Source organism: Lampris incognitus, chromosome 4 (assembly GCF_029633865.1).
Source record: "Lampris incognitus isolate fLamInc1 chromosome 4, fLamInc1.hap2, whole genome shotgun sequence".
In the NCBI taxonomy this organism is placed as follows: Eukaryota; Metazoa; Chordata; class Actinopteri; order Lampriformes; family Lampridae; genus Lampris; species Lampris incognitus.
The window spans coordinates 48,476,920-48,502,817 of record NC_079214.1 but is presented as its reverse complement, the minus strand read 5'-3'; the positions used below and the strand labels follow the sequence as shown (position 1 = coordinate 48,502,817).

At 42.6% G+C, this 25,898-nt stretch overlaps 1 protein-coding gene across 1 annotated transcript in view; it reads left to right on the top strand.

Annotated features, from left to right (window-relative positions):
* Window positions 1–25,898, top strand: part of pdpr (pyruvate dehydrogenase phosphatase regulatory subunit) — a 45,446-nt gene that overhangs the window by 10,611 nt on the left and 8,937 nt on the right. Inside the window, exons 7-17 of the mRNA XM_056278388.1 lie at window positions 785–902; window positions 2,304–2,453; window positions 8,764–8,956; window positions 9,623–9,747; window positions 13,990–14,145; window positions 14,886–15,019; window positions 18,243–18,391; window positions 18,680–18,792; window positions 20,059–20,153; window positions 20,341–20,430; window positions 21,101–21,283. Coding sequence (XP_056134363.1) covers window positions 785–902; window positions 2,304–2,453; window positions 8,764–8,956; window positions 9,623–9,747; window positions 13,990–14,145; window positions 14,886–15,019; window positions 18,243–18,391; window positions 18,680–18,792; window positions 20,059–20,153; window positions 20,341–20,430; window positions 21,101–21,283 — 1,506 coding nt within the window. The remainder of the gene's footprint in view (window positions 1–784; window positions 903–2,303; window positions 2,454–8,763; window positions 8,957–9,622; window positions 9,748–13,989; window positions 14,146–14,885; window positions 15,020–18,242; window positions 18,392–18,679; window positions 18,793–20,058; window positions 20,154–20,340; window positions 20,431–21,100; window positions 21,284–25,898) is intronic.

The window sequence follows — 25,898 nt, the reverse complement described above, 5'->3', positions numbered from 1 at the left end:
CTTATTTAACCAATTGGAATGGACTACTCAACAGAGCTGTTTGTAATAGATAAATAAATAGATAAATAAAAGCAAGTTTAAAGAAAGTATATGACGGCTTATGTTGTGTCTCTGCCCCCTCAAGAAAAGCTTCAGTCCAGGTAGTGTAGCGGTCTGTTCCATTGCCTACCAACACAAGGATTGCTGGATTGAATCCCTGTGTTACCTCTGGCTTGGTCGGGCATCCCTACAAACACAATTGGCTGTATCTGCGGGTGGTAAGCCGGATGTGGGTATGTGTCCTGGTCGCTGCACTAGTGCCTCCTCTGGTCAGTCGGGGTGCCTGTTTGGAGGGAGGGCAAACGGGGGAATAGCGTGATCCTCCCGCGCGCTACTTCCCCCTGGTGAAACTCCTCACTGTCAGGTGAAAAGAAGCAGCTCCACATGTATCAGAGGAAGCATGTGGTAGTCTGCAGCCCTCCCCAGATCAGCAAAGAGGGTAGAGCAGTGACTAGTGTATGGAGGGAGGGGGGGGGGCTTCAGTTCTTTGCTTGATAGTCGTACCAAAGCTTCGATGTTCAAAGGTATTTGGGACAGCCCTAATAGAAAGAAGAGCAGGAGAATTTAAAAGGAAAGTTATATATAGAGATAATGAGATGGAATGAGATAAGCTAGAGAAATGGTAGTATGCCTAGTTCATCCCTTCTTTGTACATAAGAATATATATATAGCCGCTGTTTTAAGAGCATCCTGCAGACGTTTCCAGTTTGTCAGCAGTCTCTCTCTCTCTGTGTCTGAACTACAGTGGGCTTATGAGCTCGGCCAGGCTAGTGAGCTGAAGGTGTCGGTTCCTCTGCACGGCTGTGAACACTTCTACCTTCTCACCAAACCTCTCCAGGAACCCCTCCCACCCAGCACACCAGGTCTCAAACACCACTCACCCTCTATATTTTCATCAACGGGCAATATCACTCATTAAACTTGCTCACCACCAGGGCAGGAAGCTAACATTCATCCATCTAGTGGGCACTGCTGAGTAGAGGTTGGCAAGCCCGACAAGTCCCAACATGCTGAGTCATTTAGGGCTTCTTCTTTTTTTTTTAAATATAGATCGGGGTCGGACTCGGGCTCGTTTGACTTCCCATATATGTGCAGAGAACACATAGGCCACTTTCTGAAATATTGTTATATTGATTATATTATAAATATTATACATACACATGTATGTCTGCATTACACGTGACAGTTGACCATGGCATGTGTGTGTGTGTGTGTGTGTGTGTGTGTGTGTGTGTGTGTGTGTGTGTGTGTGTGCATTTACGTGTATCAGAGAGAGCTTAAAATGATATTGGTGTCAGTCTCGGGTCGGGCTCGGACTGAAAAAATGCAGACTTTGTCAGGCTAGGGCCGGGCTAGGGCTTGAACACCATGGGTCAGGGCCGGGCTAGGGCTTGAGTTTTTGCCACATGCAGGGCTCTACTGCTGAGAGATTCCAAAATTTGGTAGGTTCAAAATACTGTTTTTCTGGGCAAAGAAAAAAAAAAATACGATGATTAGTTATGGCTGTTCAAATGCACACTTTGCAGCTGTGGATGAATGCTAGCAGCATTTAACTGTTGGCTGGTGACCATTTTCACCCCTCTTCATTTCTGATTTATATAAAAATGCTCACCTGAACTGACCCCTGGCTACAAAAGATCTAGACTGTACTGTGACTAGAGGACATTTTAGTGCCATTTGTCTATCAGTGGAAGTAGTATTGATTGGAGATGGTTTCATAGCCCGTCCATATCCTGTACAGCAGTGATTTATAAACTTTTATGTTGGGGTTCCTCCAAGGGGTTGACATATTATATATAAAATCTCAAAAAAAGTTTTTTATTATGATCATATTGCTGTTTTTTTGTATTATGAGCCTAATATTTTGATTTATTACACAACAAAAAGGCAAAATGTGCCTTTTTTTGCAATAAAAATATTATCACAATATTAAGATATTACAAGTATTACACAACACAAAGGCAAATTTGCCTTTGTGTTGTGTAATATTTGCATCATCCCAGCATCTTCCAATAATTATTCTGTCAAATAGCAAGAAGAATAAAAAAACACTTGGTGTAAAAGGTCACCATTTGTACCTATATACCTTAAACATGAGCATTGCTTTATGTTTAGGGGTCAGATGATGACTATTTAGGAAGCACTGCTGTCAACCCTAATGAGAATTTTAGAAAATAAGTTTTCAAAGAAACTATCCTGCCGGTAAGTGATTGAGGCTAATAGATGTCCCGAGTTGGTCTAACTGACGTGTATCTTGTCTCCAGTGGTCATGGATATGGATGGAAGGATCTATGTGCGTCCTTGGCAGGGAGGCTTGCTGTCAGGTGGCTTTGAGAAGAACCCCAAACCCATCTTTACAGAGGGCCGGAATCAGCTGGAAATCCAAAACATGCAGGAGGACTGGGACCACTTTGGTAAGGGAGGAAACAGGGGGAGGCGGTAGATGAGATGCCATGGGGTAGAAAGAGGGAGGGTTGGCAGACATCTTTAAAAAATGAAATGAAACATTGTCAAATGTGTTTGCAATGGGTTGTAGAGATGGCTCTGCTATAAAAAGTGCAATGTAAATAAGGATCATTCATTCATTCATTAAACCCATAAACGTATGTGTGGCGTACATGGAAAATGCCGCGCTTTCAGTGGACTTTTTAATACTTACTGTGCAGTCATCAATTTGGTGCCATGGGTGTTTTCTAAAGTAGCTTGTCTAATGAGGATGTCCTCTGTCTGTGCAATCGATGCAATTCTTAATGTTTTTTGTCATCAATTATTTTGCTAATATTCAGCTGAGCGCGCCCACACACACATTCATATAGAGCATGTTGGGGCGGGAGCGATAGACAGATAGGCATATTTCTCTGTCATCATGCTTGCATTGTTTTGAAGCGGAGGCTAGTGGTCGTAAATATACAAGCACAGAGAATTGCAACTTGTTTATCAAAACTATTTTGATAGAATGAAAAATTAATATATTAAAGTAGCCGGCTGGACTTTAGTGAGAACAATGTTACAATTTCATTAGCAGATGGTTTTATCCAAAGCGACGTACATCTGAGAGTTAATACAACACTAGCAAGGATCTAGTCAGGAGACAACGCAAGTAAGTGCCAAAAAACTAGGTTGAAGTCCGATTGGACATAGGTGTGCACAGAGTGCAAAGGGAGTGCACAAAGGCATTGCATAGGGTGCATAGAAACATTATGTATTTTTATTAATACCATCAGGCGTGGAGGTGTTCGTGAAAGAGCTGGTCTTTAGCTTCTTCTTAAAGATGGGGAGGCACTCAGCGGATCGAATGGAGTTTGGTAACTCATTCCACCACCAGGGAACTACAGAAGAGAAAAGTCTGGCTAGTGACTTAGGGCCCCGTTGTGGTGGAAGTGCCAGACACTCTGAATGAGGAAATTTAGATAGGCAGGAGCCATTTTGGTTGCTGTTTTGTAAGCAAGCGTCAAGGTTTTGAATTTGATGCAAGTAGCATGCCAGCAGCTGGCACTTATGGAAAGCTCAGGTGCAACAGATTTGACATATGAAGAAGAATCAGTATGTGGTCATTGAAGAACCTCGCAGCTGCAAAACTCCTTTCAAATCCTGGGTGGAATCCAGGTCATGGTTTCATAGTAGAAGTGAGTTGTATCTATTTTTAGTTTACTGTTGAACTCCCAACCGAGCCTCTGAAAGGTGTTCAGAATCAGAATCAAGTTTATTGGCCAAGTGTGCTCATGCATATGAGAAATTTGACCCTGGTTTACAGCAGTCTGTAGTACTTGCATATATCACTCACAAAAAAAGAACAAAAACAAAAGAAATTAATGGAATAATAAATAAAATACTGGAGGTAAGTATGTACACAGTAAAAAACTGGGTGTTAATTTAACTCTGAGAGTGTACAAATGGATCCTTTCGAGTCCATTTGTACACTCTCAGAGTTAAATTAACACCCAGGAAGTAACATTAACAGTCAGGATTTTACTGTGTATGCACAACAGGTATTTTACAACTATACAGAGTTTTGTTATGGCTGAATAATTAATAACGTATTATGCTTATTGTTTGTATATTATATTTTATACTAATATTATAACTTTAAGCTTATATTATATATATATATGTGTGTGTGTGTGTGTGTGTGTGTGTGTATATAACCCACTGGTGCTGGAGCCTCTCTACACATGCTGGGACTCTGCGTTGTGTTTCTTTGTGTGTAGTGGGGTATTGTGCGGAGAGAAGGAAGCACCAGACGTGGGTTCTGAATTGTGGTTGAGACCGGATGACACTTTATTTGCTGACAACAGCTGCTGGTCCATAATCTTACGAGGTAGTCAAACAAGCTCCAAGTTCAGAAAACATGTTCTTTTGCAAGATAATAATCTAACACTGAAAATAACAAATCAATGCATGTTTAAATTAAATAAGACACTCATAACATATGATCTAGTGTAAAAGTAAATTAAATGACAGAAGATATATAACAAGACAACTGAAAAGCTAACTCTTCACCATGCACCGTTTCCACTGAGTGGGCGCTACAGTGGTACACTGCAAGCTAGCAAACATTACGGCCAATATTCACATAGAAATCACAGCTGCCCACTTCTCAAAATCACACCAAAATGTAGTTCGACATCTAAATTAACAAACCAGCTGAACAGATGGACTGGATGGGTGTTTTTAATTTAAATATCTTAGGGATGCTGTGGGCCACCATGCTTACCTTACAAGGTAGTCAAACAAACAAAGGCCAGATGGCATCCCTCATGGAACACATATCAGAATACAGTGTCCTGTGAGGGACAAACAGTGACAATTGCTGAACTCTCAGTGGAATAGACAGTGCAGTGTCAACATCCAGTGGCCCACCCTATGTCTACAAATGTTATAATAATAATTTGTAACTAGTATACAGCAGTTGTATGTGTATTTACAATTATACATTTGTGTTGTACATCTAGTTTAAAAAGAGGCAGTGCACATCGTAGATGTGTAGGTGAGACATCTTGACGAGAGTGAGCTATTTACAGAGTGTTACATTTACATAAGTGTCCATTATTGCACCATGCTATTAAGTGTTCATGAGAGATGGCCTGTGATGAAAAAAACTGTTCCTGTGTCTGGTGGTTTTGATGCACATTGTTCTGTAGCGTTTGCCAGAGAGTAGGAGTTCAAACAGACTGTGTCCTGGGTGTGTGTGTGTGTGAAGGGGGGGGGGGGGGTCTGTGCTGATTCTGTCTGCCTGTTTCTGGGTTCTAGAGATGTACAAGTCCTGCAGGGTGGGCAGGGGCGTGCCAATGATTTTTTTTCTGCCGTCTTTTACACTGCAGTCTGTTCCTATCCTGTTTTGTTGCTGCTCTGAACCAGACCGTGATGGATGTGCACAGGACAGATTCAGTGACTGTGTTGTAGAACTGGCACAACAGCTCCTATGACAGACCAAATTTCCTCAGTTGCCGCAAAAAGAACGTCGTCTGCTGGGCCTTTTTGAGGATGGAGTTGATGTTGGTCTCCCACAAAGGGAAATGGTAGTTCCCAGAAACTTGCAGGGCTCCACGGTTGACACAGGGCTGTTGGATATTGTAAGGGGGAGCAGTGCTGAGGGGTGTCTTCTAAAGTCCACTGTCATCTCCAGAGTCTTGAGCATGTTCAGCTCCCAAGTTGTTCTGATTGCACTAGAGCACCAGCCACTCAACCTCCCGCCAATATGCAGACTTCTCGCCATCCTGGATGAGTCTGGTGACCGCAGTGGCATCTGCAAATTTCAGGAGTTTAACAGCTGGGTCCTTGGGGGTGCAGTGATTGGTGTAGAGGAAGAAGAGCAATGAGTAGAGGACACATCCCTGGGGAGCACCAGTGTTGACTATCCGTATACCAGAAGTGACCTACCCCAGCCTCACCTGCTGTTTCCTGCCTGTCAGGAAGCTGGTGATCCTACTGACAGATAGCAAGGGATACAGTGAGCTGGGAGAGCTTGGAGGAGAGGATTTCTGGAATGATGGTGTTGAATGCCTAGTTGAACTCCACAAAGAGGATCCTTGCATATATTGCTGGGCAGTCAAGGTGTTGCAGGATGTAGTGCAGTCCCATGTTGACTGCATCATCCACTGACCTGTTTGCCTGGTAGGCAAACTGCAGGGGGTTCAGCAGGTGTCCTGTAACGTTTTTCAGTTGAGCCAACACTGGTCGTTAAAACGACTTCATGACCACAGATGTCAGAGCAACAGGCCTGGAGTCATTCAGTCCTGTGATGGAGGGCTTCTTTGGGACTGGGATGATGGTGGAGCATTTGAAGCTGGAGAGAACTTCACACAGCTCCAGAGATCAGCATGAATTTTGGAGCCAATTGGTCAGCACAGGCTTCAAGACAGGATGGGGAGACACCATCTGGACCTGCTGCTTTCGTGGTCTTCTGTCTCTGAAAAACCTGGCTACATCCTCTACACATATCTTGAGTGCAGCCGGAGTATTAGGGACGGAGAGTAGGGGGGTTGCCAGAGGTGTGATGGGGGCTGTCGTCATTGGGCGGGAGTGGGTGAGTGGTGCGAATTTGTCCCTCTCAAACCTGCAGTAGAAGACATTCAGGTCCTCAGGGGATAGTCTTCTGTAGTTTGTGATGTCTTGCAGGCCGCTCAACACTGACGCAGGGTCGTTGGCTGAACACCTGTTTATCAGCTTTACAGTGTAGCTTCTTTTAGCCACCCTGATCTCCTTCGTCAGTGAGTGGTTGTGTCATTAAACTGTTGTGTTTCTCGAATCATTGAGATGACTAGTTGTCATCAATAATCATCAAGCAGAATAATGAGAATTCTCATTTGATTTAGAATCTTCCTCTTTTACATAACCTGAGTCCTTTTTCCCAAAATGGATGTTTTTTGTGAATAAACTATATATCATAAATGTAAATGTACACATGGAGCTGGTGCTCTCATTTAGAGTGACTTATAATAAAAAGGGTAGGTTAAGTGTCTTGTTCAAGGATACTTTGACAAGGTCGGTATTGCTCTCTGTGACCCAGTGACTCTGAACGATGAGGCAGGCAGGTTCAGATTAAGCAGGACATATGCTTGCCGACACAGGATCTTGAACCGAGGTCCTGTTGAAGGATCGTTCTCACCTCTCCGCTTGTCTAAGCAGTGGATTACAGTAACAGATTCACAGAATATTTAATTTTAAGCTACCCAAGATTTGTTAGGACAGTTTAACACTGGTTGGCAACTTTCAAAATAATAGGTTGAACTGTAGGTGTCAAGTCAGCAGACCATGTTGCAGTCCTGCAGTGTGTGTTTGTGTGTTAAGGGTTTGCTGGTGCGCTATTATGATGTCTGACAGCCCGTGAAGCCTGCACAAAGTCATTTCAGCTATCTGGTCAGAGGATGCCGAAGCCAAAAAGAGGTTCTTGTGTGTTGTTTTTGTATGTACAACAGTGTGTGGAACCTTGTGTGTCAGCAGCCAACAGTGTGCTGTACATTCATTGACAGGTGCAGGTTTAAGTGTCACCACATATTAGATGGTTAACATTTTCAAATAAGTGTAATTCCTGCTAGTACATTTTGACTTGGCCCAGGCCAAGCCCTCACACCCTTCTGTGGGACAATGTCTGTTGCAGTGCTTTGCCTGTGACTACACAGCACTGGAATTAATATACAGTAATGAAAAAATAATTTGATAATCCTGGTGAACTGGCATTTTATAACTGGACAAAACACCTGGGAAAAGCCAGGAGAAAATTTTTTTGACTCTGTTTGAAATTCTACACATATTTTATTTGTATTCATTGTCATTTTATATGATGTGATCATCAGAATTATATACAACTAATGTCTAATATTAGATTTTTTTTGTTTTTTGGTTGAGTGGTTGGAGTTCAGTTGTCCTCGGTCGGCATTGGAAGTTTTAATCCATGTGTGAGTTCTTCTGGAGGGAGTGCATGTCCAAAATGTTTTGGTTTTTTCTCATGAACTGAAACTGTAATTAAACTGGGACAATGTAAAAATGTAACCTAGTGTGAACTGGGCTAAACCATTATGGAGGAAATAATCTCAGACTACATTGTACTTCACGGATATATACCAAGTCCAGTTGCACTTGATTCAACTCCTTTGGATAACCATGACCTGGATGAATGAGAAAATTCACAGACATGTACTTCACACATTCCCTGGGAGCCTTTACAGTCCTTTTAGTATGACCTTATTTGTTATTGGTTCAGATGTGAAAACGTTGTATTGTCTTTGCAGTGCTCTCAGAAGGCATGCTGGGATTACCTATGCGCTGTCTAGGGTTTCATTGAGACAGCCAGAACTAAATTCAGTTGACTCATCATACCACTACAAAGAGTCCTAGTGTAAGACACCAAAATCCTACTATACCTGCTTCAGGGATGATGTCATGTTGCTGTCCTTGTGCACTAAACATCCTGTGGAGTGGGGGAAGCAAAAATACTTACCCCTTGGGAATCCATAAACCATCACATTATTATTTATACATGAGACTTGGCAGTCCTGCCACATTTTTTAATTAGGCAGTTTAGAAAATCTGAGAGAGGGACAAAGGGAAGGAAGCCGGGCGGGGTTTAATCTTTAACCAATGGGGGAATAAAGACATGATGCCTGTTATAGAGGTTATATACGCAATGCAGACATTATTAATAATAATGTTGTTCGAATAAGTAAAGATCTGTAAAAAAGATTAGTTTTTTTCTTTTTTAATAGAAAATGTTTTCATTACCAGAGCCCATGCTCAACGCACTATTGAGAAGGATGCCCAGTTTGGAGTCGGCAGAGATCCACCAGCTGGTCAACTGTCCTGAGTCCTTCACCCCAGACATGCGCTGTTTGATGGGAGAGACCCCAGGAGTCCATGGCTACTATGTCCTGGCCGGGATGAACTCTTCTGGCCTGTCCTTTGCTGGAGGGGCTGGCAAGTAAGGATGGTTTCATTTGACTGAGTTATTTGGCTGTGAACAGGTGGGTTATTTGAGTGGACAAAAAGAGTAGGATGCATATAGGCAGTGTGTACTGTGTGTGTGTGTGTGTGTGGGGGGGGGGGAGTTGTCAGCTGAATTTTCACTGTTAAGTATTTAAGAAACTCAAGTTATGTTATTATATTGTGTTATTGTCGAATTATTATAACCCTAGTATTGAATAAAATTTGATAACTTTTATCAGTATTTCATATTTAAGTTAAAATATCATTTTGTCACATGAAGGGATTTTTCAAAATGGTACAAATTTAATTTAAGTCACTTAATTGTAAGAGAAATATTAACAGTCGACATAGTGACTTCCCCAAAACCCAGCCCATGTTTAAACAAAACAGAATAATTTGTGATTGCTCAGCTAAGAATTGGATGGAGGAAGATACACCAACCTGCTCTGCACTGGTAGGCTTGGGAGTTGGAGATGTTTTTGTTCCACTACAAAAAGTAGCTCAGGGATTTTCCCCAGCATTACAGCACCTTATTTGGCAGTCATATAAAACTTCTTTACCAAGGAGTGAAAAGTCCTTGATTTCACAGTTGCAGATATTGGTGTTTTGATATTTTTGGATTACTTGTGTAACCTCACCTGGTATATGTTTTTGTGTGCAGGTACTTGGCAGAATGGATGACCTATGGCTACCCCACAGCCAACGTCTGGCCACTGGACATCAAACGCTTTGGTAACCTGCAGAGCAGCCGCACCTTCCTTAGACACCGTGTGATGGAAGTCATGCGTACGTACTATAAGTTTGCATGGACTTTGTAATCTAGAACAATTTATAATGAGCAGGTAAGGATGCCTCACACAAAGGCACTTTGTCAGTGGACATGATGGTTCTTGTGGAGATCAATACTACCTTGTTTTACATTAGTTGATGCGGATTACTCCTCTTTATTTGAGAATAAATGGTAAATGGATAGCATTTTATATAGCGCTTTTCTAGTCTACCGACCACTCAAAGAATACTAATAAAGAATTAAATAATAATAAAGAATGCTAATAAAGAATACTAATGAGATACAAAATACTACCAGCCAGACCTTGTCTGTGTGGTCTGTTGCAGTACAATTAGAATTACAATCAATTTTATTGGCCAAGTTTGCTTATGCATATGAGGAATTTGACTCTGGTTTACAGCAACTTCTAGTACTTGCATAGATCACTCACAAAGAAAAATAAATATATAAATGAAATAGTAAATAGAATACGGGAGTTATGTATGTATGCACAACAGGTATGTCACAGCTATACAGTTTTGTTATGGCTGAATAATTAATAACTTATGCTAATATATTATATTGCTTATATATTATATTGTTTATATATTATGTTATATATCTATAACTTTATTATGCTTATATATTATATACTAATATAATATATACTAACTGCTACTACTACTTTCGGCTGCTCCCGTTAGGGGTCACCACAGCGGATCATCCGTTTCCATCTCTTCCTGTCCTCTGCATCTTCCTCTGTCACACCAGCCACCTGCATGTCTTCCCTCACCACATCCATAAACCTCCTTTTTGGCCTTCCTCTTTTCCTCTTCCCTGGCAGCTCCATATTCAGCATCCTTCTCCCAATATACCCAGCATCTCTCTTCCACACATGTCCAAGCCATCTCAATCTTGCCTCTCTTGCTTTGTCTCCAAACAGTCCAACCTGAGCGGTCCCTCTAATATAATCGTTCATAATCCTTTCCTTCTTCATCACTCCCAATGAAAATCTTAGCATCTTCAACTCTGCCACCTCCAGCTCCGCCTCCTGTCTTTTCATCATTGCCACTGTCTCCAGACCATATAACATAGCTGGTCTCACAACCTTTGTAAACCCTCCCTTTAACTCTCGGTGGTACCCTTCTGTCGCAAATCACTCCTGATACTCTTCTCCACCCACTCCACCCTGCCTGCACTCTCTTCTTCAGCTCTCTCCTGCACTCCCCGTTACTTTTTACAGTTGACCCCAAGTATTTAAACTCATACACCTTTGTCACATTTACTCCTTGCATCCTCACCATTCTACTGCCCTCCCTCTCATTCACGCATATGTATTCTGTCTTGCTTCTACTGACTTTCATTCCTTTTCTCTCCAGTGCATACCTCCACCTCTCCAGGCTCTCCTCCACCTGCAGCCTACTCTTGCTACAAATCACAGTGTCATCCGCAAACATCCTAGTCCACAGAGACTCCTGCCTGATCTCGTCCGTCAAACTGTCTGTCACCATTGCACACAAGAAAGGGCTCAGAGCTGATCCTTGATGTAATCCCACCTCCACCTTGAACCCATCTGTCATTCCAACCACACACCTCACCATTGTCATGCTTCCCTCATACATATCCTGCACCACTCCTACATACTTCTCTGCAACTCCTGACTCCCTCATACAATACCACACCTCCTCTCTCAGCACCCTTTCATATGCTTTCTCTAAATCCACAAAGACACAATGTAACTCCTTCTGGCCTTCTCTGTACTTCTCAATCAACATTCTCATGGCAAACGTCGCATCTGTGATGCTCTTTCATGGCATGAAACCATACTGCTGTGCGCTAATCGTCACCAGTCCTCTTATCTACCTTCTATTACTCTTTCCCATAGCTTCATGCTGTGGCTGATCAACTTTATACCTCTGTAGTTGCTACAGTTCTACACATCACCCTTGTTCTTGCAAATCAGTACCAGTATGCTTCTACTCCACTCCCCAAGCATCCTCTCACTTTCCAAGATTGTGTTAAACAGTATAGTTAAAAACTCCACTGCCATCTCTCCTAAACATCTCCATGCCTCCGCAGGTATGTCATTAACTGCCAACTGCCTTTCCACTCTTCATCCTCTTCATAGCTGCCCTCACTTCCTCCTTGCTAATCCACTGCACTTCCTGATTCACTATCCCTACATCATCCAACCTTCTCTTTCTCTCATTTTCTTCATTCATCAGCCCCTCAAAGTACTCCTTCCACCTTCTCAGCACACTCTCCTTGCTTGTCAGCACATTTCCATCTCTCCTTGATCGCCCTAACTTGCTACACAACCTTCCCAGCTCGGTCCCTCTGTCTAGCCAATCGTTACAAGTCCTTTTTTCCTTCCTTAGTGTCTAACCTCTCATATAACTCATCATACACCTTTTCCTTGCCTTTGCCACCTCTCTCTTTGCTTTACGCTGCATCTCCTTGTACTCCTATCTACTTTCTTCATCTCTCTGACTATCCCACTTCTTCTTTGCCAACCTCTTCCTCTGTATACTTTGCTGTACTTCCTCATTCCACCACCAAGTCTCCTTGTCTTCCTTCCTCTGTCCTGATGACACACCAAGTACCTTCCTAGCTGTCTCCCTCACTATTTCTGCAGTGCTTACCCAGCCATTCAGCAACTCTTCACTACCACCCAGTGCCTGTCTTAACTCCTCCCTGAATGCCACACAACAGTCTTCCTTCTTCAATTTCCACCATTTGATCTTTGGCTCTGCCTTCACTTGCTTCCTGTTCTTGGTCTCCAAAGTCATCCTACAGACCACCATCCGATGCTGCCTAGCTACATTCTCCCCTGTCACCACCTTGCAGTCTCCAGTCCCTTTCAAATCACACCTTAAAATATAAGATATAGTCCACCTTTGTGCACTTTCCTCCACTCTTGTACGTCACCCTGCGTTCCTCCCTCTTCTTGAAATATGTATTCACCACAGCCATTTCCATCCTTTTCGCAAAATCCACCACCATCTGTCTTTCCACCTTTCTCTCCTTGACACCATACCTACCCATCACCTCATCACCTCTGTTCCCTTCACCAACATGCCCATTGAACTCCGCTCCAATCACCACTCTCTCCCCCTTGGGTACACTCTCCACCACTTCATCCAACTCACTCTAGAATTCTTCTTTCTCTTCCATCTCACCCAACTTGCGAGGCATATGCGCTGATAACATTCATCAGTACACCTTCGATTTCTAGCTTCATACTCATCACTCTGTCTGACACTCTCTTCACCTCCAGCACACTCTTGACATACTCTTCCTTCAGAATCAGAATAATCAGAATCAGAATACTTTATTTATCCCTGAGGGGAAACTGAGTTAATTACCCCTACCCCATTTCTCCTCCCATTCGCACCATGGTAGAAGAGTTTGAACCCACCTCCGGTGCTCCTGGCCTTACTCCCCTTCCACCTGGTCTCTTGCACACACAGTATATGTACCTTTCTTTCCTCCATCTTATCAGCCAGCTCTCTCCCTTTACCAGTCACAGTGCCAACATTCAAAGTTCCAACTCTCACCTCCACACTCCTACCCTTCCTCCTCTCTCACTGCCTCTAGACATGCCTTCCCCCTCTGCTTTTCCTTCACCCAACAGTAGCATAGTTTCCACTGGCACCCTGCTGGCTAACAGTACTGGTTGCAGTTGTTGATAACCTGGGCTTCGACTGATCCGGTATGGAAATCTTATTTATGATCCGCATATTTGATTTGGCAAAGATTTTATGCGGGATTCCCTTCCTGACGCAGCCCTCTCATTTATCCAGGCTTGGGACTGGCACTAAGAATGCACTGGCTTGTGCATCCTCAGTGGTTTGGTTAATAATATATACTAAAATAAATACTATTTATCGATTATGTATTATATAATTATACTATAAGATATACTTGTGTTATAACAATAACAATAATAATTTGTAACCATTATATAGCAGTTGTATGTGTCTTTACAATTGTACATTTGTATTGCACATCTGGTTTAAAAAGAGGTATGCAGGTTCATCTGCAAACTTCAGGAGTTTATCCAAACAAGACTTTAGCAAACTTCAGGAGTTTACAAAACAAGACTTTAGCCAATAATCAAATGTTATTCGGAGGTGTAAATCAAAAATATTTTGAATGTGAGTTTTTCAAGAAACTGAAAAAGGTTTCATTTTGTAAACAGCTTGAATAAGTGCCGCTTTTTGTGAAAGTGTGTTTGTGTGTCTGTCTGCCTCATCCAGCTCTGCTGTATGAGCTGAAGGTTCCTCGCTGGGATTTTCAGACGGGGCGTCAGTTAAGGACCAGTCCTCTTTATGACCGGCTGGACACCCAGGGAGCTCGCTGGATGGAGAAACACGGCTTTGAGAGGGCAAAATACTTTGTCCCTGCTGGGAAAGGTACCTGACCCCATACATCTTATCCAAACAGTCCACTGCTCTTTATGGCAATAATATCAAAGAAGGTCCCCTTCGCTGTGACTATGAGAATGACTGTAATGTCTTATGACTGAACTAAAGCTTAGAGCTACTAGCTATGTTCCCATCTAAATGTTGGGCAAATTTTAAGCACCTTCTTGAAAAGTCAACAAAAGACAATGTAAATCGGTGTGAATTTCCATCAACTAGTGTTGTGCGAACAGCATGATTGTGTGCAACAAGACTAAATCATCAATAGAGTGGTGACAATGGTTGTTCAATAACAACTAGGACAACAGCTAACAAGTTCTAACTCCCAAGGGAGAGAAATGGAGAGTTTAAGACTTGCATGCCATCCCCTATAACGTTATCATTCATTCATTTTCCGAACCGCTAATCCTGCTGTCAGGGTTACGGGGATGCTGAAACCTATCCCAGCAGTAATTGGGCAGCAGGCAGGGAGACACCCTGGACAGGCCACCAGACTATCACATAGGGCCGACATACACACACACACACATTCATACCTAGGGACAATTTACTATGGCCATATAACGTTATCATTTATTTGAAAATTTAGTTTCCATCACCTTTCATCGCATGCTCTTTTTATCAGAATGCTAACTTTTCCACCTCAAGCACATGTAAAAACATTTTGGGGCATTTAGGTTTTTTAACCAAAATCATTTTTGTTTGTGTGTGCGTGTGTGTGGGGGGTTTAGATCTGCTGTCTTTGGACCAGAGTAAGACCTTCTATAAGCCTGACTGGTTTGACATCGTCGGAGCGGAGGTGAAGTGCTGCAAGGAGGCCGTCTGTGTGATCGACATGTCCTCCTTCACCAAATTTGAGCTGAGTGTGAGTGATATGGCACTATTTCAATAGGTGAAATTATAGTTGGCTTTCACATGCCATGTTCACCATCAACAGGCATATTTTTACATTATTATGGTTAGTTTTCCAATACAGAACTGTCTAAGGTAGTGAACTAACGTCATTGTCTCCATGGTGGTAGATAGCTTGTTAGATTAATCAACTACTTTAATACACCAACTAAATATAACTTAATGAAAAGAAAAATAACCTCCAAATGATGGTTGCTTACCTACCGAAGTGGCTGTTAAAGTAGACTAATTTACTAGACATAGGATACTTGTCCTCACGAGGTTAAACGCTCACCCAAAACCTGCATTTGCAATTTGAGGCAGGTTCTCCTCAAGAACTCACTTGAATTTGGCTCCATTCATTCTTCAATCTATCCTAATTTCTCTCCCAGTCCCTGCTGCTGAAAACAGCAACATAATGCTGCCAGCAGCATGCCTCTCACTAGGAATGGTTAGATGGGTGATGTTATGTGATTTTTCTCTCCTGCTCAGTTCACTGGCCAAGTTTGTTGAATAATGTATTAAGCTGCTGTACCAGTATTAGGCTTTTTGATCGGAGTTTATTTTACGGCCTAGTTATAGTCATCAAAAGCCCAACTTCAAGGCATTTCAAGCTAAAGTACATCTGTTGGGAGTATGTATTCAGTCAACACCAGAGGAAATATGTATATCTGATAGAATACACAACATTATGAATTGCTCTGTGATGGACTGGCGGCCTGTCTAGGGTGTCTCCCCTCCTGCCGCCCAATTACTGCTAGGATAGGCTCCAGCATCCACGCGACCCTAAGAGCAGGATAAACGGTTTGGATAATGGATGGATGGATGAGTTGCATAGATGTGATGCATACTACGCAAGTAAGATGGAGAAGCCTCAAGAAGCTTTAATATAACTCAGCTCAAAAGGAAAAAGAAAAATATCCGACTCTGGGCATCAGGGGACCCACAAGACATTAAGGGCCAGATCTACCAACATTTTGTCCCAGCGCAAACCCTCTTTCAGCATTACAAAGTAATTGTCAAGATTTACTATGAAGATGATGATGCCTCATCAGCATCAATTGTCATCAGTCTTGTGCAAATTTGTGCAGGCCTCTATTCCAGTACTGGAATATAATTTTTAAGAAAAAACACCAAAATGCAGTGTACGGTCATGAAAAACCTGGAAAAGTCACGGAAATCTGAAATGCAATTTCAAGGTCCTGGAAAAGTTACGGAATATATATTTTTCTTTAAAGTTTTGGAAAAGTCATGGAAATATAGCTAAATTTGTATCAAATGTAATTACTAATTAATCCAAGCATAAAAAAATAAAACTTGATTGGCACATAACCATCATGGTATTTCGGTGGCGTGTTAGAAGTTATTTCAGTCTGTGCTTACAGGCCCGCCCACTAGCCCTCCGGTGCGCTAAGGTAGCAGGTGGTAAACCTGCTCTGCCAACATGCCAGGGAAGTGCAGCTTCAATAATGCGTGGCTTTATAAGGATAAGTACCAATTGTGGCTGGCAAAAGACATTGACCTAAAACGTGCTAAATGTAAGGTGTGCTGTAAAACATTTGATATTTCGACTATGGGTGAGGCTGTGCCTGTTAGCTATATGAAGGGGAAAAGCATGAGACAACGGCCACTACTGCTGGCACCGCAATTCCCATCAGTGAGTTTATGAACGCTGTTGTATCAAATACATCCAGCAAAGCTGCTGCAGCTTCAACAATGAACAAATAGACAACTTTGGATGTTTCAACAAAAAACAAAGTCCTCAAAGCAGAGATAATGTAGGCATTAAAAATCATGAATTCGCACTACTCATTCAAGTCATCCAAGGACACAAGCTGTCTTTTCGCAGCCATGTTCCCGGACAGCCAGATGTCTGCACATTTGGGCTTGCTCCGTATTTTAAGAGTCTTTTACTAGCAGAAGTGTCCCAACAAATGGCATATGTAGTGCTATTTGATGAGAGTCTAAACCACAACTTTCAGTCTAAACAAATGGATTTACATGTGAGGCTGTGGGAAGGAGCACAGGTTAAGACTAAATACATTGGCTTAGAATTTTTGGGACATTCCACTGCAGTTGATATCGTCAAAAATATAAGCGAAGTGCTGTCTGAGACAGGCGTTCATAACCTCATCCAGCTGTCTATGGATGGGCCAAATGTGAACTGAAAAGCATCTGAACTAATACAGAAAGAGGTGCAGAAGCAGGTGAACAAATCACTTCTCAACATTGGATCTTGCGATTTGCATATCGTGCACAACGTTTTCAGAGATGAATGCAAAGCTACCGGCTGGGACATTGAGCATACACTCCTGAGGCGATACTGGCTTCTCCGTGATTGTCCCGCTCATCATGAGGACTTGGTCACCACCACTGGATGCAGCACTGTGATGCTCAAGTTCTGCAGACACCGTTGGCTTGAAAATGTTGGTGTCTGACCAAGCATTGAAGCTTTGGCCCCACATGACAACCTACGTGGAGATGGTGCGTAAGGGTGATCTACCGGATCCTAAGGTTAAGTCTTTTGAGGCCGTGAAGAACAGTTCCAAGGATCCTCAGTTCATCCCAAAAGTGATGATCTTCTGTTTGTCCCAAAAGTGATGATCTTCAACAGCATCGCAAGAGAGATTTATTTAGTGTGTTTTATTCATTTTTTTATATTTGCTGTGAAACTGTTTACAATTTATTTCACATTATTGAGTGACACATATTCCATCTCTAGTTTTTGGGAGAATTGTTTTATTTCATTGTAGATATAAGTATTATGTATTTATTTTGTTAAAGGGAATACAAGGAAATACACTGCAAAGATTTGTTTTAGAGAGGCACCACGTGTTTGAAAAGCAAACCTAATTTTATTTGGTTCTACAATAAATAATTTTCCGTGAACAATGAAGTCATTTTTTTGGTCATGGAAACTCAGTTAAAGGTTGTGGAGAAGTCATTGAAAATCATTGGTGAAAGAGTGTATGAACCCTGAGTTTCATGTACCACCAGCCAAAAACTAAGTGATAATAATTTCTTGCTACTCTGTCAAACATTGTGTGGAAGTCTCTTTATGTATTTTGAAGTTACAGTTAGTAAAATAACACAATATAGCCTGGTGGCTTGTAGGGTATGTCAGCCCCCGTTGCAGACAAAATATTTTCTGGCCTGCTCCCCAAGTCCTGTCTGACCTCCCTGTTCTTCTGTCTCAGTCGATGGGAGACCAGGCATTGGAGCTGCTACAGCACCTGTGTGCCAATGACCTGGACGTTCCGGTGGGACACATCGTCCACACAGGCATGCTGAATGAGAGGGGTGGTTATGAGAATGACTGCAGCGTTGTCCGACTCAGTAAGAACAGGTCTGTCTGCAGCCCTCTGCCATCACTTACTGTATGAAGTAATTGATGTACCAACAGTCATCTTGAAAAATAAAAGTAAACCCCCATCATAGAATGTTAGGGGGTAGTAGCTACCTATAGCAGAAACAAAAAAATTTTACATTGTAATTTTGTTTATTCAGAGCAAACACGTGATTCACAGAACATCACATGGTCACATCATTTATCCTCTGCTTTATCTGCCCTTCCCCTCTGCTCTCTCACTCTTTCTGTCCTCCACTCTCCCTTTTCCTTTTTTTCCCCCTCTAGTTTCTTCATTATTTCTCCTACTGATCAGCAGGTTCACTGTTGGTCCTGGATCAAGAAATACATGCCCGATGACCCGCACCTTCACCTAGAGGATGTCAGTTGGAAATACACAGGTCAGAAAAAATAGTCACTATTACTATCAATGCCTAATTTTACACTGTTAACGTTGTTATTACTTGTAGAACACAGAGCAATGCCACATTTTTGCTTCTGTTACTTCAGTAATACAAGTAAACGTTATTACCATTAATGTTGACATTAGTCTTACTGTTATTTTACTATTACAGTACAAACCAACACTAGCACAAATTTGTGACTTTTGCTATTATTATAGCACAAACGATACGATTGCTATTCATTTTACTCATGTTACCGTCAATATTTCTCTATAACCACACAAACTACTTAATTTTACTATAACATTACCGTAAGAATCAGTATTAACATTACTTTGACTACGCAAGACCAACTTGGCCCTTGTCCAAGGGTTCATAAATGGAAACCTATCCTGATCCCTTTTGTCTAGCTTTTATACACTGTGGTGCTCATTTATAAACCATTAGAAAACATACTTGAATCCTAACTGATCTATTATCTTGCTAACCAGATTAAAAAAAAAAAAAACAATTTTGTGCAAAACCATTACCGGTGATTTTCTAGATATTTGATGCCTCTTGTTTGGTGTGTAATGTAGTCTTCAGCAGAGGGAAGCTGTTAGTACACAGGTTCCCGTGAAGCCAGGCCCCACTGATACATCTTGAGAGTTTAGGGTTTAGCACGTCTTCTTTAGAATTCAAGTCCTCAGTGTGGAAAGCCTGTGTAACTATCATCATCATTCATCGTCATCCTTTGACCGCAGTCAAGCAAAATGTGTAGCTAAATGTGTAACTAACAGATAGCATTAAAATGAACCCCAGTATTTCGGAGAAAGTCACTTTTCTGCACCATATGTGGAAGTACAGATATTTTTTGTGACCAATATCTTCAAAGGTAAAAATATACAAGAGAGTATGCACATTCTGTGTGTTTTGACACCAAGTAGTATGATAATTATTATTACTTAGCTGACCATCCTTTGGTCCAATAGTCACAATGGCTGGTACCTCTCAAACTCAATCCCTTTCACTATTCTACCAGCTAACTATATTTTTAAGATACAATACAACCTCCAAATGATAGTAGGTAACCTGCTTGAGTGTTGTTGGGTTTTTTTTTCTAACCAGCTAAAATTACTCATGTACCTGTAGACCTTGTATATAGTGATTGTTGGGTAGGAAAGGAAAGATTCTTGGCATTACGGTGATTTTATCTGCTATAACTTTGGCAGTCTGAAGGTCTTTTGGTGGAGTTTTTAATCCTTGTCTTCAACCCACTTACAGCTTTGAATCTGATTGGCCCTCGTTCCATGGATGTCCTTGCTGAGCTGTCCTATGTGTCCATGACACCTGACCACTTCCCCTCAATGTTCTGTAAGGTAGGAAGTTAGACCATAATCAAGTTTGCAGGTGTAAAAACCTGTTTAAAACAGAAACCACCAGCAAAAGGAACACCATGGCTGTTCTACCAACAGGGGGCACAAAATACCGTCAGTGAATAGAATATAAGCCCTGTCCATTTTTTTGTATTTGTGTGTATGCACATGTGTGTGTTTGTATCAACAGGAGATGAGCGTGGGTTATGCCAACGGGATACGAGTGATGAGCATGACTCACACTGGGGAGCCAGGCTTCATGCTATACATTCCTATAGAGGTTGGATCTCACTTTTTTTCCTCTTCTTTTTTTTTTTTTTGCTTGTGTTTTGTTTGTGAGGTTAGGTCACAACTGCTTTACTTCAGAAAACTGAATGTACCTACTGCCCTAAAATTAGATGTGGAAATAAACTGCATGATAGTCTGGAGATGGAAAATCTGGACCATTGCTGATTAATCATCTCCTTGTTTAGCTTACATAACATAATGAACACAAACCATAGAAGTTGGTGGATGTAGGCTTTTAAGTCCAAGTAAAGCTCAAAATAGTACATAAAAATTACTTGCACAAAAAATAAAACATTTAAGTCGGTGGTTTCATATAGAAATTATAGATTGTCCAAATATTCAGGGATAAGTCCTAGAGGTATGCTGTTCAGTTTTTCCTGAAACTAAGAGTATCAGTATGATTTGTTTTATTCATTGAGCTTGATTGACATGGTCACACAACAGCAAGCATTCACTTATCCACTGGCATTCTAAGATCAAATTAATCTTAATGTTCTTACTTTGACCTTTCATTATAAACGTGTATTTCTCCTCACAGTAGCCTTCATAAACAAGGAGTTAGCGTTATTATGGAAACCAAAGTAAGGATAACCTTAGTAACTATGGCTGTTCCTTCCCATATGACCTCATGGCTTAACTATTTTTCTCTCTACCGCCACCAGTATGCACTGCATGTGTACAATGAGGTGATGTCGGTGGGTCAGAAGTATGGGATCCGTAATGCAGGCTATTATGCCCTGCGCAGCCTCCGCATTGAGAAGTTCTTTGCCTTCTGGGGTCAAGACCTGGATGCCTTCACCACTCCACTTGAGTGTGGGCGAGAGTTCAGGGTCAAGTTTGACAAGGTCTGTTGTAAAAAATGTATGACTACAGCACATCATTATATTAACAAATACCAATGAGTCTTCCAGTTCACTGCAGCCCACTTGCTTTGTCACATTCACACTGTATTATTTACCCCCTTAATGTAACATTGGTATGGATTTAGCCTTATCATTTGGAATACCTCCTTAGAAATGTTGAGTCAAATAATTCTCTTGGAATTTCACTGCTTGGCAAAACTCTTAGCACTCGAATGCTTTGTAAATGTTTGCAGCCACAAGTGCTAAGTTCATTGTGAAACAAATTGCCAGTAGCTGAAAAATAATATTATTGGCTGCAAAAAAAGTGACACCAGTTATTTTAACTCCACAAGGTGTTTTTATTAGTTGCTTGGCCATAGCCATACATGTCACATCTTCTCAGAGAGAGAAATCTTCAGAAACATTTGTAATTTGTGATATTGGGCTGTACAAATAGAATTAACTTGGCTACATTGACACAGCAGTTTTATGGTTGTCAACCCTCACGGAAGTGCTAAATCCAATCAAGTTCAGACACAGTTTCATTTTGAAAGAGAATGACAACTGCATTTCAGTTGATTTCTACCTTAAGTACCAGAATGGCATTGGACAACTAGTAGTTGGCCACATCATTATACCTATAACATAAGCACACAGAAAGAATAGGTCTGGTACTCTTGACTTGACTTGGTACTCAACAAGTGCACCCAAATGCCACAATGTGACAGCCACTCTCTTTTGTACAATGATCAAGTGAGATGAAAACATTTTCCAAAGCTGCTGAAGTTGCCGTCTTTGGTGTGTACTAAACATGGCTATGGTTACAGGTGTTATTCATGACTATCATGAGATTGATTAAGGGAATTGACTCTATTTATGTGTTCATACACAGTGCTAATTTCACTCTGCTCTGCTATAATATGTACAATACAATTTGTCAAGTGTTAGCATATACAGTTAGGTCTATAAGTATTTGGACAGTGACACAATATTTGTAATTTTGCCCCTGTACACCACCACAGTGGATTTGACATGAAGTATTTGAGATGTGATGGAAGAGTAGAATTTCAGCTTTAATTTAAGCGGTTGGATAAAAATATGGCATTAACTGTTCAGGAATTACAGCCATGGATATAGAGTCACCCCATTCTCAGAGGCTCAAAAGTAATTGGAAAAACAAACATAACTATGATTATAACAATTATATTTAATGTTTGGAGGAAAATCTTTTGCAGTCAATGACTGTCTGAAGTCTGGAACCCATCGACATCTTCAAATTCTGAGTTTCCTCCTTTGAAATGCTCTGCCAAGACTTAACGGCAGCTGCCTTCAGTTGCTGGTTGATTGTGGGTCTTTTGGCCATTAGTTTGATCTTCGGCAAGTGAAAAGCATGCTCAATTGGGTTGAGGTCAAGTGAGTGACGTGGTCACTGATGAATAGTCCACTTTTCTGCCTTGAGACTCTTGGGTTGCTTTCTCAGCTTGTTTTGTCATTATCCATCTGCAGTGTGAAGCACCATCCTCTCAGTTTTGTAACATTTGGCTAAATCTGAGCAAATGGTATATCCTTATAAACATCACAATCCATCCTGCTACTTCTGTCAGTAGTCACATCATCAATAAACACCAATGACCAAGTTCCACTGGCAACCATACATGCCCATTTCATAACACTACCTCCACCATGTCTGACAGATGATATGGTATGCTGAGAATCATGAGCTGTTCCTTTTGTTCTCCACGCTTTTCCTCTTCCCATCCTTCTGGTACAAGTTAATCATTGCTTCATCTGTAAAAAGAACCTTGTTCCAGAACTGGGTAGGTTTTTAGATGTTTTTAAACACAGTCTAATCTGGCCTTCCTGTTCTTAAGTGACACCAGTCGTTTTCACTTTGTTGTAAACCCTCTGTATTTATTTTCATGGAGGTGTCTCTTGATTGTAGACTTGGACAGTGATACCCCTGCCTCTCAAGAGTGTTTTTGACTTCACTAGATGTTGTGAATGTGTTTGTCTTCACTAGGCAAAGAATTCTGCAATCATCCACTGTAGATGTGTTCCGTGGTCTTCCAAGCCTTTTGGTGTCGCTGAGCTTGCCAGTGCATTCTTTCTTTTTAAGAATGTACCAAAATGTTGATTTGGCCACTCCTGAAGTGTTTACTATCCATCTGATAGATTTCCTTTGCTTTTTCAGCCTAATGATGGCCTCCATCATTTGTATTGACACCTCTATAGACTTCATGTTGAGAGTTCTGATGAACAGCTACCAAATGTAAATACTTGGAATGAACTCCAGACCTTTTATCTGCTTAATTTGTCATGGAATAATGATGGAAAAGGTCTTACCTGCCCATGAAACCACTAGTTAGTCAAGTTTCCAATTACTTTTGATCCTCTGAAAATGGGGTGACCATATATAAAACTCCTGGTTCTGTAGAGAACCTAGGTTCTATGAGCTACGGAGTAGTGCTATATTTACATATTGCCCTCTGACCTCGCCTCTGGCGACGCTAGGCTCTGAAATTCACCGCTCATGTGACAGCATCCCCTAAGCCCCGCCCACAACTGCACTTGACATGCGTCACCACATCACTCGTCAGTTCGACCCACCAAAGCCTCCTTCAAGGGACCTCAGCAGGCGAGCAGGAAAATATAGCACTACTCCATAGCTCATAGAACCTAGGTTCTCTACAGAACCAGGAGTTCTATTATCGCTACTCTGTAGTGCTATATTTACATATTGCCCCAACTACGGAGTAGCGGCGGACTAATGCCCCTCGCCTGCCACCCGCGCTGAGGACAATAAGGGGAACAACACCTCACACCCAGTACTCAAATCCCCCCTTTGGCCGGCTAGTATATCGTAGAGGGGAGGCTCGCATAAGGGGGCGGGAAAAAAGAGAAAAGGGAACGTAACCGTTCCAACTTTCCATATACATATACACATAGGCTATAGCCTATATATAATTTTTTTTTTTTTAAATGAACTATGTGCAAACGTCCGCGCTCCCGACGGGAGACACTTGCGTATGGCCGGAGCGCATTACGCATCAGTGTGCCTCGCTGTGCCAAGCACAGCACCAGTCATTGTCATAGCAGACTGGTCAGTTAAGTAATGATTAATGAACGAATGTGGCGAAGACCACATTGCCGTTGACATAATAGACTCCATCGCCACACCAGCATAGAGAGCCACCGAAGCGGCTGTGCCCCTCGTGGAGTGCGCTTTAAACCTGGGTACTTCTCTACCAGCCCCCACATAGGCTTGGGAGATCCCGGAGCAAATCCAATGAGAAAGCCTCTGGCTAGACAGCGCCTCTCCTTTCCTGCCCGTTGCCCCGTAGCAGACAAGGACCTGTTTAGTCTTTCTGAAAGGACCAGTGCGCTCCAGGTAAACCCGTAGTGCACGAACCGGGCAGAGGAGATGGAGCCTCCTCTCCTCCTCCGAAGAGGGAGAGAGATAAAAGGCCGACAACACCAATGGCACCCGCTGGTAACGTGCGGTGACATGTTTCGGACAAAACGACGGATTCGGGTAGACTATCACCTTTGAACTGTCCGCGGCAAATTCGATGCCCTCCGTGGAAAGCGTGCACAGTTCGCTGACCCTACCCAAAGACACCAGGGCCAGTAGGAGCGCCACCTTGGCCGACAGCCACTTAACGTCAGCCGATTCCAAAGGCTCGAATGGCGCAGAACACAACGCCGACAGAACCAGGGATAAATCCCAAGTGGCCTTGTGGTCGTTCCGAACACCCTGCCTGTTCCTCACCCCCTTGAGGAACGCCGGGGGTGAGAGAAGACAGTGTCGCCACCCAGCCTAGGCATAAAGGCTGAGATCGCTGCCAAGTACCCCTTGATCGTTTCGTAGGCTAAATTGTCAGTCGATCTCTTGTATTCCAAGAACCCTGCAACGTGGGCCAAGGATGCAGACAGAGGTTCCACGCCCTCTCCCACGCACCACCTAGCAAAAACTCTCCACTTGGAGTCGTATTGCGCCGATGTGCTCGGAACGCGCGCAGCTTGTATAGTGGCCACCGTGGCCTCATCAAAGCCCTCCTCTCTCAGCCTGGCCCTCTCAGAAGCCAGGCCGCCAGTTGGAACCCCCCTAGAAGGGGCTCCTGTTGGATAATCCCATCTGCCTGTGTCAGAGCGTCCAGCCACATCGGGAGGAGGAACTGTGGCGCGCGCACCATGGAAACCATGTTCGGAAACCACGGCGCGCCTGGGTTGTTGGGAGCCACCAGGATCACCGACGCACCCGTGCATCTGATCCGTTCCACCACCGCCGGTATCAGACCCAGAGGGGGAAAAGCATAGAGCAGCTCGCGTGGCCACGGCTCGATGCCCAGCGCATTCACCCCCATAGGCGGGTTGTCGCTCGGGCAGAGCGAATACCATCGTGCGCATTTGGCGTTCCTCTTGGACGCAAACAAGTCCACCTGCGCCACTCCGAACCTCGCCCAGATCATCTCCACGATAAGAGGATTGAGGGACCAGTTGTCCCAGCTGGGCCCGCCAGGCACATGAACTGCCCGAATGGACTGCGCGTTCTGATGCACCCAACTCCACAGGTCGTAGACTAACGCACGGCACGCAGCCGACCGCATCCCGCCCTGCC